Here is a 14,053-nt window from a genome sequence, read left to right on the forward strand (position 1 = left end):
CGCGCTTTGGCCGCAATGCGGCTGCAGACGCGGGGCATAGCAGCGCGCTGGAGCCGCTAGCTTTCCCACTGTGTGCGTCACGCAAGCGGTGCGCTGCTGATGTCTTTTCAGCGCCCCGCAAACGCTTCAGGCTGCACTCTCCACCGGCTTCGGCTCGAGTGAGCATTTCGAAACGTCAGAGCGACGGCTCCGGCCCGGCCCGGATCCCCGCCGTGGGGTATCCCGGCCCCGGCCGCACCCATAGCGCTCTCAGCAGCGTCTGTCCGCCGACCTCCGCTCGTGTTAGCATGACGAGGCGTCAGAGCGGCGGTGCCGTTACGCCCCGGGCTGCCGACGTGCAGCGCCCCAGCCCCGGCGCCACTCATGCCGCTCCCAGCGGAGTTTCTCCGCCGAGCGGCGGACTCACGCCGGCCCGGGTGTCTGCCGTAAAGCGCCCCGATCCCGGCCTTATTGGTGTTGCTCCCGGCAGCGCTCCCTCGGCTTCCCCGTGTGTTGTCACAGCGGAGCCTCGGAGCAGCGGAGCTCTGCCGTCCCGGGCTCCCACTATTGAGCGTCCCGGCTCCGGCTTCAGCATCACGGCCAGCGATCCGGAAGGCTCCGACATCAGCACCGAGGACAGTGACCCGGAAAACTCCGGGATCGCGCTGCCTCTGCTCGGGTTGTCCCCAGCAAAGCGCCGGTCCGCGGCCGCCTGGCGGCCGCCCGCTCTCATTCAGGGGACGCCTGCTCCACAGCCCTTTCGCCGGGGGCCCCCCGTCTCCCGAGGCCGGGAGGACGGGTGGGCCGTCCCCGCTGGCCGTGGTACAGCCACTCACGCTCCGGTTTCACACGTGGCGTGTTATGTTGGGACCGCTTTCTCCCTGGCTGTCCAGGACGCTGAGAAACGGTTATGCCCTGCAGTTCGCCTGTCGTCCGCCTCTCTTCAACGGCATCCTTCGTACGCGGCTCGCATGCCCTGCGGGGACGGCCGCTCTCGAGGCAGAAGTAGCCTCACTCCTCCGCCGGGGTGCAGTCACGGAGCTGACCGCGACAGAGGCGCACTCGGGTTTTTATTCCCCCTACTTCTTGGTCCCCAAGAAAAGCGGGGGTGTAAGACCCATTCTGGACCTGAGGGTCCTCAGCACTCACATAGCCACCAGGAGGTTCCGCATGCTGACGGTCAAACACCTCCTGGAGAGCATTCGACCTGGGGACTGGATGACTTCGATCGACCTGACGGACGCCTACTTCCACATCCCCATTCTCAGAAGGCACAGAGCCTTCCTCCGCTTTGCCGTGGGGACCAGGTATTTTCAATACAACCGGCTCCCCTTCGGCTACTCTCTCGCCCCTCGCACCTTTACCAAGTGTGTCGAAGCAGCGTTGGAGCCCCTCCGTCGTCATGGTCTGAGGATCCTCACTTACATCGACGACTGGCTCATACTGGCGTCCTCTCATCAGGAGGCTGTGCTGCACACGACCCAGGTCCTGCACCACATCGAGCTCCTGGGGTTCATGGTGAACCGACACAAGAGCGCACTCACCCCAGCTCAGAGCATGGCTTATCTGGGGTTGGAGCTGGACTCGCTCTCTATGACTGCCCGCCTCTCCGAGGAGAGACGGACCTCCCTTCTCTCGACCCTGAGGTCTGCAGTGACCACACCCCTGGTCGGGGTTCGTTTGATCAGGACCGTCCTGGGTTTAATGGCCGCGGCCCACCCAGTGGTCCGGCTGGGCCTTCTACACATGCGCAGGCTGCAACGGTGGTTTGCACGCCTCCGCTGCGTGGGAAAGTGGGACGGATGCAAACGGTTCCCGATCCCGCCCCAAGCACGCCAGGATCTCCTTTATTGGATGGATCCTGCTCTCCTAATGCAAGGAGTTCCCCTGGGCTGCGTGTCGCATCACGTCGAAGTGTTCACCGATGCGTCTCTCGCGGGATGGGGAGGCACCCTAGACCACCACGCGGTGGGCGGTGCTTGGGATTTGACTCCCACTCACATCAATGTGCTGGAAATGACGGCGGTGCAGAGGGTCCTGCTCCATTTCCAAGCCAGGCTGAAGGACAGCCATGTGCTCATCAGGACGGACAACACTACGGTGGTCGCGTACCTGAACAGGCAGGGGGGGACCCGGTCTCCCCCTCTTCATCGCATAGCGGCGGAGATCCTCCGGTGGGCGGACCGGCACCTCGCGTCACTCAGGGCGCGTCACGTGCCCGGAGTCCTCAACGTCGGTGCAGACAGAATGTCCCGGGGAGGCCCACTCCACGACGAGTGGGGCCTGTCCCCGGGGGTCGCAGCCCGACTCTGGCGCAGGTTCGGATGCCCAGTGGCAGACCTTTTCGCCAGTGCAGAGAACGCACAGTGCCCACTCTGGTTCTCGCTCAGGTTGTCAGACGCCCCCCCTCTAGGGGTAGACGCCTTCGCACACAGGAGCTGGCCGTCGGGCATCCTGTACGCGTTCCCTCCAGTCCACCTCTTGACCCCGCTGCTGCGCAGGGTGAGGTTGCACAATCTTCACGTGATCGTGGTGGCTCCGGACACCCCGAGTGCACGGTGGTTCCCGGACCTGGTTCAGTTGGCAGTCGGGGACCCGTGGCCGATTCCCGACGGGCCCGACGCACTGCAGCAGGCAGGAGGCGCCCTTCGGTCCCGCCCCTTCCTGGGCGGGAGGCTCCTGGCTTGGAGGCTGAGCGGGTGAGGCTGGTGGAACTAGACCTCCCCCCAGCGGTGGTGTCCACCATCCAGAGTGCCAGGGCCCCCTCTACTGTCAAGGCCTACAGGTCTCGATGGAAGCTCTTCACATCATGGTGTTCGGAGAGGGGCTTGGACCCGGTCTCCTGCACCGTTGGTGGAGTTTTGGAGTTCCTCCAGGCCCTGCTGGACAGCGGTCGCGCTGCATCCACCCTGGCGGTGTTTGCATCGGCCATCACAGCGGGCCACGGCGGTTTCGGCCGCTTTTCTGCACGCAGCCACCCGCTTGTGAAGCGGTTTCTGCGCGGGGCGTGTCGGTTGCGACCGCCCCCCAGGCATGTGGTCTCTCCATGGGACCTCCATGTGGTGTTGGAGGGCCTTAAGGGACCTCCTTTCGAGCCTTTGGAGCAGGCGGAGGACCGCTTTCTCTCCTTTAAGGCCGCCATCTTGTTGGCGCTAGCATCCGCCAAGAGAGTTGGGGATCTCTGCGCATTGTCAATCCACCCATCCTGCATGGTGTTCAGCCAGGATGGGGGACTCGTGCACCTCTGGCCTAACCCGGCCTTTCATCCCAAGGTGATCACTTCGGACTTCCGGTCGCGAGTGATCCGGGTCAGGACGTTTGACTCCATGCCTGGTTCGTCTGGGGACGACCCACGCCTGCGGTCACTGTGCCCGGTCAGGGCTCTGCGTCTTTATGTCCAGCGCACAGCTGGCTTTCGCACCACGGACCAGCTGTTTGTGAGGTTTGGAGCCCGGGGGCGTGGTTCCCCGCTGACCTCTCAGCGTCTCGCCCACTGGGTGGGGGGCGCTATTGCAGCTGCCTACGAGGCACAGAATCTCTCGCCACCAGCAGTGATTCGTGCTCATTCCACACGACGTGTGGCTGCCTCTGCGGCCCTGTGCAGAGGGGTCACGGTGAGTGACATCTGCCTGGCTGCCTCCTGGGCCTCTGCGTCCACCTTCGTGCGTTCGTATCTGTTGGATATGTGCACTGACTCTGTGGCCATGTCGGTTTTCGGCGAGAACAGGAGTTCAGTCGTCTAACCGTTTCGGTCCTTCTGGCCTGGCTGCCGCGTCCCGGGTGGGCTCGCGGACCAGGGGTTCCCCACCTGCCGCTCGGCTCTGCCGCGGTCTGCGGATGTTGTTTACGGTGTTGCAGGGGCAGGAGTTCTGCCGCTTGCTGTTTTTGGGTTCGCTGCCGCTGCCCGTGCGTGGGACGCGGGCCAGGGGTCCCCCCCTTTCACCGCCTGCCGCTGTGGTTTCCCGGCCGGCGTGTGTGTGTGTCGCTGTGGCGATGCTTTGTACGTCGTGGGCCGCGCTACATCGCTAGGTGCCCGCCTCGTCCTTCAGGAGTTCTACGGCCGTTCTGGACGTACGGTTTGTTTACTTCCGTCTTACGCACCAATCCCGTCAGCAGGCCAGCTGGGAGTACATTCATCGACCTACGGCCTCCGCCTTGGTGAGTACCACTAGCGAAGCCCGTAGGCGGGCTAAGCACTTACGAAGTAGAATTAGTAGTTACTGGATGTAACTCCAGTTCTACGAGTAAGTGCGTGCCCGCCTACCTGCTGGCCCAGCTGTCTGCTTCCCTTGTTTTTGCTACGTCAGAAGAAGGGTTTGCTTAGCGCCATCCGAGGTTATGTACCCTCGGTGTGGGGCGTGGCGCTGCGCCATCGCGTGCGGGGGATTGGTGCGTCGAGCTTTGTATAGTCTCAGTGGATTGGACAGAGATTGGAGGTGTGCCACTAGCGAAGTCCGTAGGCGGGCACGCACTTACTCGTAGAACTGGAGTTGCATCCAGTAACTACTAATTCATTTGACTGGCAGTCACTGTGTTTGTTTCGGTATAGTGTTCTTTATATTCATTTAATCACGAAAACGGAATGACTGTGAATTGAATGAAATCACGAAGTGATGTCTGTTCAGCGACTACCAGAATAAAGATACTTGAAAACACAGCTGTGTCGGCTACACAAATGTATCACCGTGCTGTCCTGGTTTTATGTACTGTATATAGCTTAAGTGTCTGGTAAACAGTTTCTGAACATGAGGACTCTGAGATGTTGTATTCTTATCCACAGGATGATTCACGTTGCAAAGAGAGATCAGACTAAAAACTCACAGAAAGCTGAATTAAATATATGCTACATGGACCGACATTCAGGACAAAACAATGCAATGAGTTCTCCAAGTCTTCATGTTTTGTTTTTTATGTTCAAAATGTAATGCATGACATGTTGCAAAAATAAACAAATGTTATTGATCTGCAGTGGTAGTTTTAGGAATTTCCGAAAGTGAACAGTGTTTTTCAACATGAAATTGAGCACAAAACAATTCTGAACTCTTTCAAACATTGCAGAAAGTAATTTGTGGCAAAACAAACACAAGTATAAGAAATTAAAAGATGAATATAAAAATTAGATTTTGTGAGCAAGACATGTTCAACATACAAATACATTTGTGCAGTGAAAATATTTGTGAATTGTCTTGTAAAGTCTTGAAATGAATCTTCAGTTCATTTTCATAACAGATTAATTTGATCACTTGTATCACACATATGGCATTATTTATTATTTCAGGACAAAGATACTCAAGTGTTCATGTGGGATTTAAAATCACAAATCAAAATGCATGAAGCCAGACCAGATCTTCTCAGCAGCTAAGGGCAGGTTGGGCGTAATACACAAACAAATGGCTGTTTGTGAGGGCATAGTGTATCATTCCACTTCTTATATGTAGCCCAGTTCATTTCAACACATGACTCTTGCCCTCCATGGTTGCTTGGCTCTCCAGGACTCCAAAAGACAAAGTCCACCCTGGATCCATCAGACCACATCCATTTTGAATTCTCATGATGGTCGGTCAGTCCAATCCAGGTGTGTCCTTGAGCCGGGTCGAAGTTCTGAATCAGTGATTCGACAAAGTTCTGTTCTTCCCGACTGTGGATGGACACCAGGTTGGCTCCCAGAGACACACAGTGGCGTTCTGCATCAATCCAGGTCTGGTGAGTAGCGACGTACCGATAGCAGCGGCCATTGAAGCTGAACCAGAACAGTGGACAACCGCCACGCTGGAGCTTCATGTTTTTCTCCTCCAAGGGAGTCGCAGCACAAAGAGGGAGGAAACACAAAAACGGTAAAAACATCATGTTGAAGCTTCAAATGTCTCTGAGTGAGAAGGCCTCGGATGTCTTGCTGGAGCTGCTCAGAGCCGTTTGAGGAGACTGAGTCACACAGAGGAGAAAGTCTTTTATATACCTGAGAGAGGCGGAGCTGCACTGAGAGAGTCTTATCAACAGCTTTGTGCAGGTCAATAAAAAATTGTGATGAAATATACAGTGTATTTTTTACTTTTTCCTGCCATTTCTTGCTTGTCATTTATTAGTTCAATTATATGAATGATAGTGAGTGGAGTCACAAATAAAAGGTAAAACAAATATCGGGTCAGTTGTTGCCCTCTGCTTCAGGAGAAGATCCTGAAATTAGAAGGAATTTCTATTCAAATATTCATGGTATTGCCAACAGAATACTCTTAGCTAACAAATTAACAGTGCATTCAAATTTCTTTTCCAGTGTCGAATAGTAAAGAACATCCAAACTCCACAAAAAAAATCTCAAATTCAACCCAAGACCTTTTCAGTATGATGGAAGTGTGTTAACAAAAATAATTACACAAATTTTCTCTTCAAACGGCCTCTCTTGAAAATGTGAATGTCTGTCCCAATGAGATTACATGTATCACCAAAAGAAATTCAAATGAAAAAACTAAATAGTAAATGACTAGAGTGTGGAAGGGCTCCTGACGCTTGGACTATAAATATATCAAAGCAAAAAACAATTAGATTAGATGTCAACTTCTACCTTCTCAATGTCATTCATTATTTTTCTCTGACTGTTAGAAGTGAAATCAATCTATGACGTAAAATATCAATTGTACACTACACTACATCAACATTTGATATTAAATTTAGGATGAGTAATGTCAAAACAAACCAAAAAGGAAAAAAGCTTTCCTCAAAAGCTTTTAATTATTTATTTGTAAGAAATTGTGATTTATCACTCTAACATCAGGTTTGTATTTCAATCCTGTCAAATCTCACCTGTCTGGTTTTGTGTCAAACATGAGCATAATGACTGATCCTGCTCTTTAAGTCTAGCGCAAAGTACAAGTACAGTAGGCAGGAGAAGGTGTTTATGACTTTTGATGAAAACACTTTGTTGTTGTTTTGTCAAAGTACCCATATATTCTCTTAATTGTTGAAACATCATTTGCTTATTATCCAAATTTAGTAAATAAGCTGTGCTAAGAGTATTTGGCTCAACTAAACCAAGAAAACAATGAGGACAAATCAACATGTCCTTGTTTTTAGATAGTTGTTGAACTTCGGTACATTCAGGAAAGTTGTCACATTTGAGTTTAATCTCTTTATTGTAGGATAAAAAATCTTATCAGTGCAATTAAGGAAACTGATTAGTATTAAAATAAAACTAATGAATGTGTCCAGCCAACTATTTTTAAAGCATCATAAAATATGTTATTATGCCAGAACATCAACCAGTCTGATACGGTCAACCAGTTTAGTGTTATCAACACTGGCACAGATCTCTAATCTCTGTGAGGAACGTGACTTTTATGGAGTTAAGAGATGAACTTTGACTGAGTGATTTGATGCCCCATCTGGCCTGCCTCTGTCAGGAATAATGCAGAGGTAAATTCATCAGGGAATTTATGAAAAATAGACAGAAATCTTTTTGTGATAATAAAAAAAAAAAAAAAAAAAAAATACAGTTTTCTGATAAAATTCCTGAAGTCTGAAAATATGTTTGACTGGTTATTTTTCTCAGTTTGCTGTACAAGCCAAACACAGTACAACATCATCTGTGCATCTTCAGTGGAGATGATCACAACAACATCCTTTTTTGTAAAATTAGATGAATGTCATTCCCTGTGTGATTGTACGACAGTCCTTAAAAAGATCATTAAAAACAGTGAATTGGTTTTAGTACAAGCAGAAACAAGTATCCAATTGTGTTTTTTTGTGTCGGATCCATGAAAGTCACTTTAGCATCAACGTTACGGGTCCCAGGCTCGGTGATTACAACAACAAAAAGAAATATTTTGTCTGTGAAAAAAAGGTAGAGCTGGACAGTAAGAGTCACAGAGGAACTCATGCCTTTCCCAAATCTCTCCTGAACTCCATCCACAGAGAGTATCGCATTCATAGATGTAGACAGTAGATACTACGTCCACCATGAGTCCCTATCGGCGCTGACAGAGCGGTGGAGCATCGAGCGGTCGCCCTCAGTGTCAACTATTGAACAGTGGTACCCGTTTGTCAGAGCATTTAATCAATATTCTGATACGTGAATATGTGACACATCATAAGTATTTTGCAAAACACAACACACACACACACACACACACACACACACACACACATATATTTATATAAAACTGTGTTCTCGCCCTTCCTGAGCAAGCTTTCAAGCTCGGGTCTTCCACCAGAGGCCCGGGAGCTTGAGGGTTCTGCAGGATCTGAGCTGTTCCTTGCACCGTGGTCTTCTGGACAGAGATCTCAGATGTTGTTACAGGTATTTCCTGGAGCCATGCATCCAGCTTGGGGGTTACTGCCCCCTGTGCCCCCATCACTTCTGATGTTGCCGTCACTGGAGATTGCTACATCCATCCCTACTACTCTCTCTCCACCACCACTATGTCAGGCTGATTGGCCATCACCAGTTTGTCGGTCTGAATCTTGAAGTCCCAAAGGATCTTGACTTGGTTGCTCTCCACTGCCCAGGAAGGGCCAGAACATTTTTTTTTTTTAAATATATAAAGAAACATCTTTGCAATTAAACAATTGTGTTATACCAAAGCTCAATAAATACTAAGAGGTAGGGTCATACCATTGTGGGTAACTTTGGGTTGTGGTGCTTTGTGATGTGCACACGTCAGTATCTCCGCCAGTGTGGTTCACTTAGTTGATAAATTAAAAAGGGAAAAACATTTCAGATAAAAGTAGCACTGCAGTTTCTGCTGCATTTGATAGACTTTACTGCTTCTCACTGACATTCAGGACAGTGATTTATTTTTTTACAGCCTAATTTGCAGGATTACATTAAAACATACTTGTCCTTCAGTTTCACAGTTGTGTTAAATTGACAGTAAGCATTGACACATACTGAATGGAAATTCATTCTAATACTTAATACTGTCTACTTTAGTGAGTTCAAGAAGAGAAGCAGATTATTTTTAACATTCTCCAAGTGTAGGACCCAATCAAATAATAGGAGGTAAACTACAGGAAGATTGTTTTGTTTGTGTTGGACAAAGGTGTCCACTTCAGAGAAGCAACAAAGAAAGAACACACACGTATCTAACATCATTAAAAACAAACAAACCTGATTTCATAAAATATATGTAGAATTAATGTATTAAAACTGTCTATTAAAGACTCCAAAAAGAATGCTGATGTTGCCTGTCAGCCCCTGAACAGTGATATTTCTTTAGAACTGTCTGAATACTGTGCAGGTCTTCCTGCTGTGTGTCTGACAGTCAGACTGTGACAGAGGACGACTGCAGCAAATATGTGAACAGAAATACACCTGGACCTGTCAGGCCCACTCCTGTTACTAGGGAGTGGGTCTGCCTTGCTGCTCTCTCTCTCTCCTCTCTCCTGTAGGTGAGCAGGTTGTGTGGGCGGCTCATCAGTGCATTGGCATCACCTGTCCGGGGAGTGGCCTCATCTGTTACAACTGTGATGCAGCCTCCATTTTGAGTTCCGGGCCTCCGCCTGCCCCTCTGATCGGTCGCGTATAGCTTTTATCATCTCGCACCTGAGTGGGAGAGCCAAGACCTGGGCCACGGAGGAATGGGACCGTCACTCCCCAACGTGCGATAGCCTGGAGAGTTTCTCCTTGGCCTTATCCCGGGCCTGTGAGGCCTTTTACGCTGGTGGCGAGGACGCTGTCTCGGAGTCGTCGCTGTCGGGAGGCCAGGAGGCACGCCATCACCTCCGCAGTACAGAGGGGCCCTGGGACACCGGCCGTCGCCACTACTGGTGGAGAACCCCCAGGAGCCTTGCTGGGGACTCCATTGTCTCCCCAGGGGAGGCAACTCCTGAGCCCACACAGGTCAGGCGGCCACACCTGACTCCTGAGGAGAGGGAGCGACGTTTCTGTGAGGGAAGGTGTTTTTACTGTGGCCAGCTAGGGCATTTCCTGGCAGACTGTTTGGTGAGGAACCGATCTCCCTGGAGTGTTACAGTGGGCAGTTTACGGTGCAGTTCTCTGCCGGCTGCCGCCGGCCGCCGCCGGCCCCCGGCTGGCCGCCGCCGGTCCCCGGCCGGCCGCCAGTTCTCCGCCGGCCGCCGCCGCCGGTTCCCCGCCGGCCACCAGTTCTCCGCCGGCCAGTCTTCCGAGTCCTTGGGTTTGGTCCACCACTTGTACCCCACTGAGTCCTCTGCTGATCGGGTCCCCCTTTTGCAGCTCTGAGGAGGACGGTTATGACCTTGGGGGTGGGGACTTGGATCCGGACATTGACAACACCCTGAACATTCCGTGCCTCTTCCCATCTGAGCAGAGTAGGAGCGAGGGAGGCACAGAACCCCATCTCCAGAGGAGTAGTCAGTGTCGTCGGTCTAAGAAGAAACGTTCAGCTGCCAAGCGTCGTTCATAGGCGGCGGACCACTCGAACCTCCCTTTGTTTTGATCTGAGTTTCCCTGCTTGCCCTCTGTGTTTTTGTGTGCCTGCCAGTTTTGAGACCCAGAGCTTTGGGCGCCTGCCAGTTTGTGACCCAGAGTTTTGTGTTGTGCGCCTGCCAGTTTTGTGAACCAGCGTCTTTGTTTCGTGTACCCGCTAAGGGCTTAGTTGGTGATGTACCTGTGAGGGGTTTTGTTTGTTTTTTGGACCCCATTTCAGTTTGGGCCTTTGTGAGGGGTGGCTTGCCCTCCGCTCCATCCCCCGCCGCCCGGGTTGGTTTTTTTTTTTTGTTTTGTGGTGCGCTAGGGGGCGCACATTGAAGGGGGGGTACTGTCAGGCCCACTCCTGTTACTAGGGAGTGGGTCTGCCTTGCTGCTCTCTCTCTCTCTCCTCTCTCCTGTAGGTGAGCAGGTTGTGTGGGTGGCTCATCAGTGCATTGGCATCACCTGTCGGGGGAGTGGCCTCATCTGTTACACCTGTGATGCTGCCTATTTAGGCTGGCTGCAGTCCACTCTCCGATGCGGGATCGTTGTTCCACCTCAGTCAGTTGTCCTGTCTGTGAGTTTCCCTAGTCTGGGTTGGATTTTTGTGCCTTGACCCCGTACCCTCTCCGTTGTAGCCTGGACCACCTCGTTTACCTCCTCGCCCGCCACCTGCTCACCAGGCCTCCTGAACCTCTGACCCATCCACGCCTGCCGGTGGCGCAGCCACAGCCTCAGACTCGGGCCTTGGACCAGGCCAAGTCAATAAACCCGTTAAACCCAGTCCTACAGTGTCGGTTTGCCTATCTGCGTCTGAGCCTCTGTTTCACCTGCTGTGACAGGACCTGCACTTTAAACCTAATCCTAATGTGACTGAATAGAAACAAGTCTATATTTGTTTATGACGCTTTAAGAACATGGCGTGGAACACAATGTGAACTCATTTATGTTTATATTTTGAGTTCATCGTATCATTTTTGTGCATGTTTATCCTTCCTGTAGCTCTCAGTGTTTCCTGAAGGAAGGACAGAAGGACAATGAATTTATGTTCAAGGCTGAGCATAAATGAAAGCTTCATGACACATCAGTATGCTTCACCATTGTCCAGCTGGGGTTTGCTACATGTGGTATCTGTCTTCACTGCTGCAGCGTCTTGCAATTTACAGATGGTTCCTGGGCATCAGATCACTGTCAGCTGAATGAAGAGATCAGTGTTATTTCTGCTGAGCGAAAGACAGCTACTTTTGATAAAAGAGAGCTTGTAACATATTGTCCACCTCACAACGACAGGAAAGAGGTGTCCTTTGGTGTTAATGATTTTTTGTTAAGGAATGATTGATCCCAAAAGTGCAAATTCAACTTTACCAGACAGCACAAGAGGAGTTGAAGTTAAAAATGTGTTCATTTGACTGGCAGTCACTGTGTTTGTTTCTTCATATGTGTTCTTTATATTCATTTATCACTAAAATGGAACGACTGGAACAACTGTGATCGACCAAAGTTCACAGAAATCTGCATTTTAACATGATTTGCTTTTGGGGACAAGAAAAGGAGGGTATTTTGATGAATTGTTTGATTTTCATGATTTTTTGATAAATTCTCTAGCTAATTTAATGGTATTTCCATATGCTCATCCAGTGTCTATGTTGTTTCATCTAACTCAGGGTCACACAGAAGGTCAAAGCAGCAGGAAAATTATTGCTTCGAAATGCTTTTCTTAAAGGATTAACAATCAAGTTGAAATGATTAAACTGTATCACTGTGAAGTCCTGGTTTTATGGACTGTAAGCAACTCAAGTGTCTGGTAAACAGTTTCTGAAGACTCTGAGAGAAGATGTTGTATTCTTATCCACATGATTCACATTGCAAAGAGAGATCAGACTAAAACACACAGAAAGCTGAATTAACTATAGATTCAACATGAACACACATTCAGGACAAAACAACGTAATAAGTTCTCAATGTCTTTATGTTTTGTGTTTTAAATTCAAAATGTAATGAATGACATTTTGTAAAAGTAAACAATTGTGCAAACATGTATTTATCTGCAGTGGTGGTTTAAAGAATTTCAAAAAGCCGACAGTCTTTTTCCACATGAAATTGAGCACAACACAATTCTGAACTTCTTCAAAAACTGCAGAAAGAAATAAGGAAAATGGGAAGAAAACGGACAACGAAGGAACAAGACAATCAAATTGAACATTATCAGTAATTTTTGGGAAAAAACAAGAAACACAACCATAAGAAAGTAAAAGAACAATATAAACATTTGATTTTGTGTGTAAGACATGTTCAACATACAAATACCTGTCTTCATGTGGGATTTAAAATCACAGAACAAAACGCATGAAGCAAGACAAGATCTTCTGAGCAGCTAAGGGCGAGCTGTGCGTAATGCACAAACAGATGGAAATCTCGCATTGCAGTGATAGTCATTCCACCTCTTAGTCGGTCCCCAGTTGGTTTCAACACATGACTCTCCTCTATAGTTGTTTGGCTGTCTTGGACTCCAAAAGAAAAAGTCGACCCTGGATCCATCAGACCATATCCATTTTGAATTCTGATGATGGTCGGTGAGTCCAATCCAGGTGCGTCCATGACTCGAGTCAAAGTTCGCAATCAGCAATCTGACAAATTCGTGTTCCTGCACTCTGTGGATGGACACCAGGTTGGCTCCCTGAGACACACAGTGGCGTTCTGCATCAATCCAGGTCCGGTGAGCCGCAACATACCGAAAGCAGCGGCCATTGAAGCCGTACCAGAACGGTGGACAACCGCCACGCTGGAGCTTCGTGTTTTTCTCCTCCAAGGGAGCCGCAGCACAAAGAGCGAGGAAACACAAAAAGAGGATTAACATCATGATGAAGCTTCAAATGTCTCTGAGTGAGAAGGCCTTGATGTCTTGCTGGAGCTGTTCAGAGCCGTTTGAGGAGACTGAATCACACAGAGGAGAAAGTCTTTTATATCCCTGAGAGAGGCGGAGCTGCTCTGAGAGAGTCTTATCAACAGCTTTGTTCAGGTCAATAAAAATTGGTGATCAAATTTTTTTTGGCTTGTTGTCGCCAATTTCCTGCCTCCCATTGATTACTGGGATGACTCTCCTATCATACGGTCATGGCGATTGGAATCACAGGCAAAAGGTCAAAATAGGTCAAACCAGGCACAGTTGCCCTGACTGAAAGCAGCTCAGGGGGAATCTGGATTAAAATATTCATGGCACTGCCAACAGAATAACCACAGATTAATTACAGAAGTGTCCCTTTAAGAGTTCTGTTTTGAAAATATGAATGTCTGTCTCAGTGAGATTACCTGTACAAATAAATTCAAATGAAAAGAAGAAAAAAGAATAGTACATATGGAGAGTGTGGAAGTGTTCCTGAATCGTTGAAAATAAATGTTTCAAAGCAAAAAACACTTTCATTAACAGATGACTGTCCACAACTTCTACTTTCTAAATGACAGACATTAATTCTTTCATTTTTTTCTTGAGTTGTTAAAAGCAGTGGCCTATTCTGAAGGGCAATTTTACACTGGTTGCATTTCGGATCCAGAACTGATGCACAGCAGAAAATTACGTCACGCAGCAGGAGGCATAGATATATGGCCATAGATATGCATATGACTACTGACATTAGGCCCCATTATAATAAAGACGTGTATTTCAACCAGATTCGAGTGGATCTGGAGGTCCTC

The 14,053-nt window shown here is 49.3% G+C and overlaps 2 protein-coding genes across 2 annotated transcripts; both read right to left on the bottom strand.

Annotated features, from left to right (window-relative positions):
• Positions 1-5,337: 5,337 nt before the first annotated feature.
• LOC115409601 (ladderlectin-like) lies at positions 5,338-5,826 on the bottom strand. Its single transcript, XM_030120844.1, has one exon. It carries the CDS (start codon positions 5,824-5,826, stop codon positions 5,338-5,340), a length of 489 nt encoding a protein of 162 aa, XP_029976704.1.
• A 6,908-nt stretch (positions 5,827-12,734) lies between these two features.
• On the bottom strand, positions 12,735-13,220 carry LOC115409929 (lactose-binding lectin l-2-like). Its single transcript, XM_030121277.1, has one exon. It carries the CDS (start codon positions 13,218-13,220, stop codon positions 12,735-12,737), a length of 486 nt encoding a protein of 161 aa, XP_029977137.1.
• Positions 13,221-14,053: the final 833 nt, after the last annotated feature.

Source organism: Salarias fasciatus, chromosome 22 (assembly GCF_902148845.1).
Source record: "Salarias fasciatus chromosome 22, fSalaFa1.1, whole genome shotgun sequence".
NCBI classification, from domain to species: Eukaryota; Metazoa; Chordata; class Actinopteri; order Blenniiformes; family Blenniidae; genus Salarias; species Salarias fasciatus.

What these genes read in the sequence shown, in the direction of transcription:
- LOC115409601 (XM_030120844.1), bottom strand. Translation starts at nt 5,826, where the DNA reads ATGATGTTTTTACCGTTTTTGTGTTTCCTCCCTCTTTGTGCTGCGACT.
- LOC115409929 (XM_030121277.1), bottom strand. Translation starts at nt 13,220, where the DNA reads ATGATGTTAATCCTCTTTTTGTGTTTCCTCGCTCTTTGTGCTGCGGCT.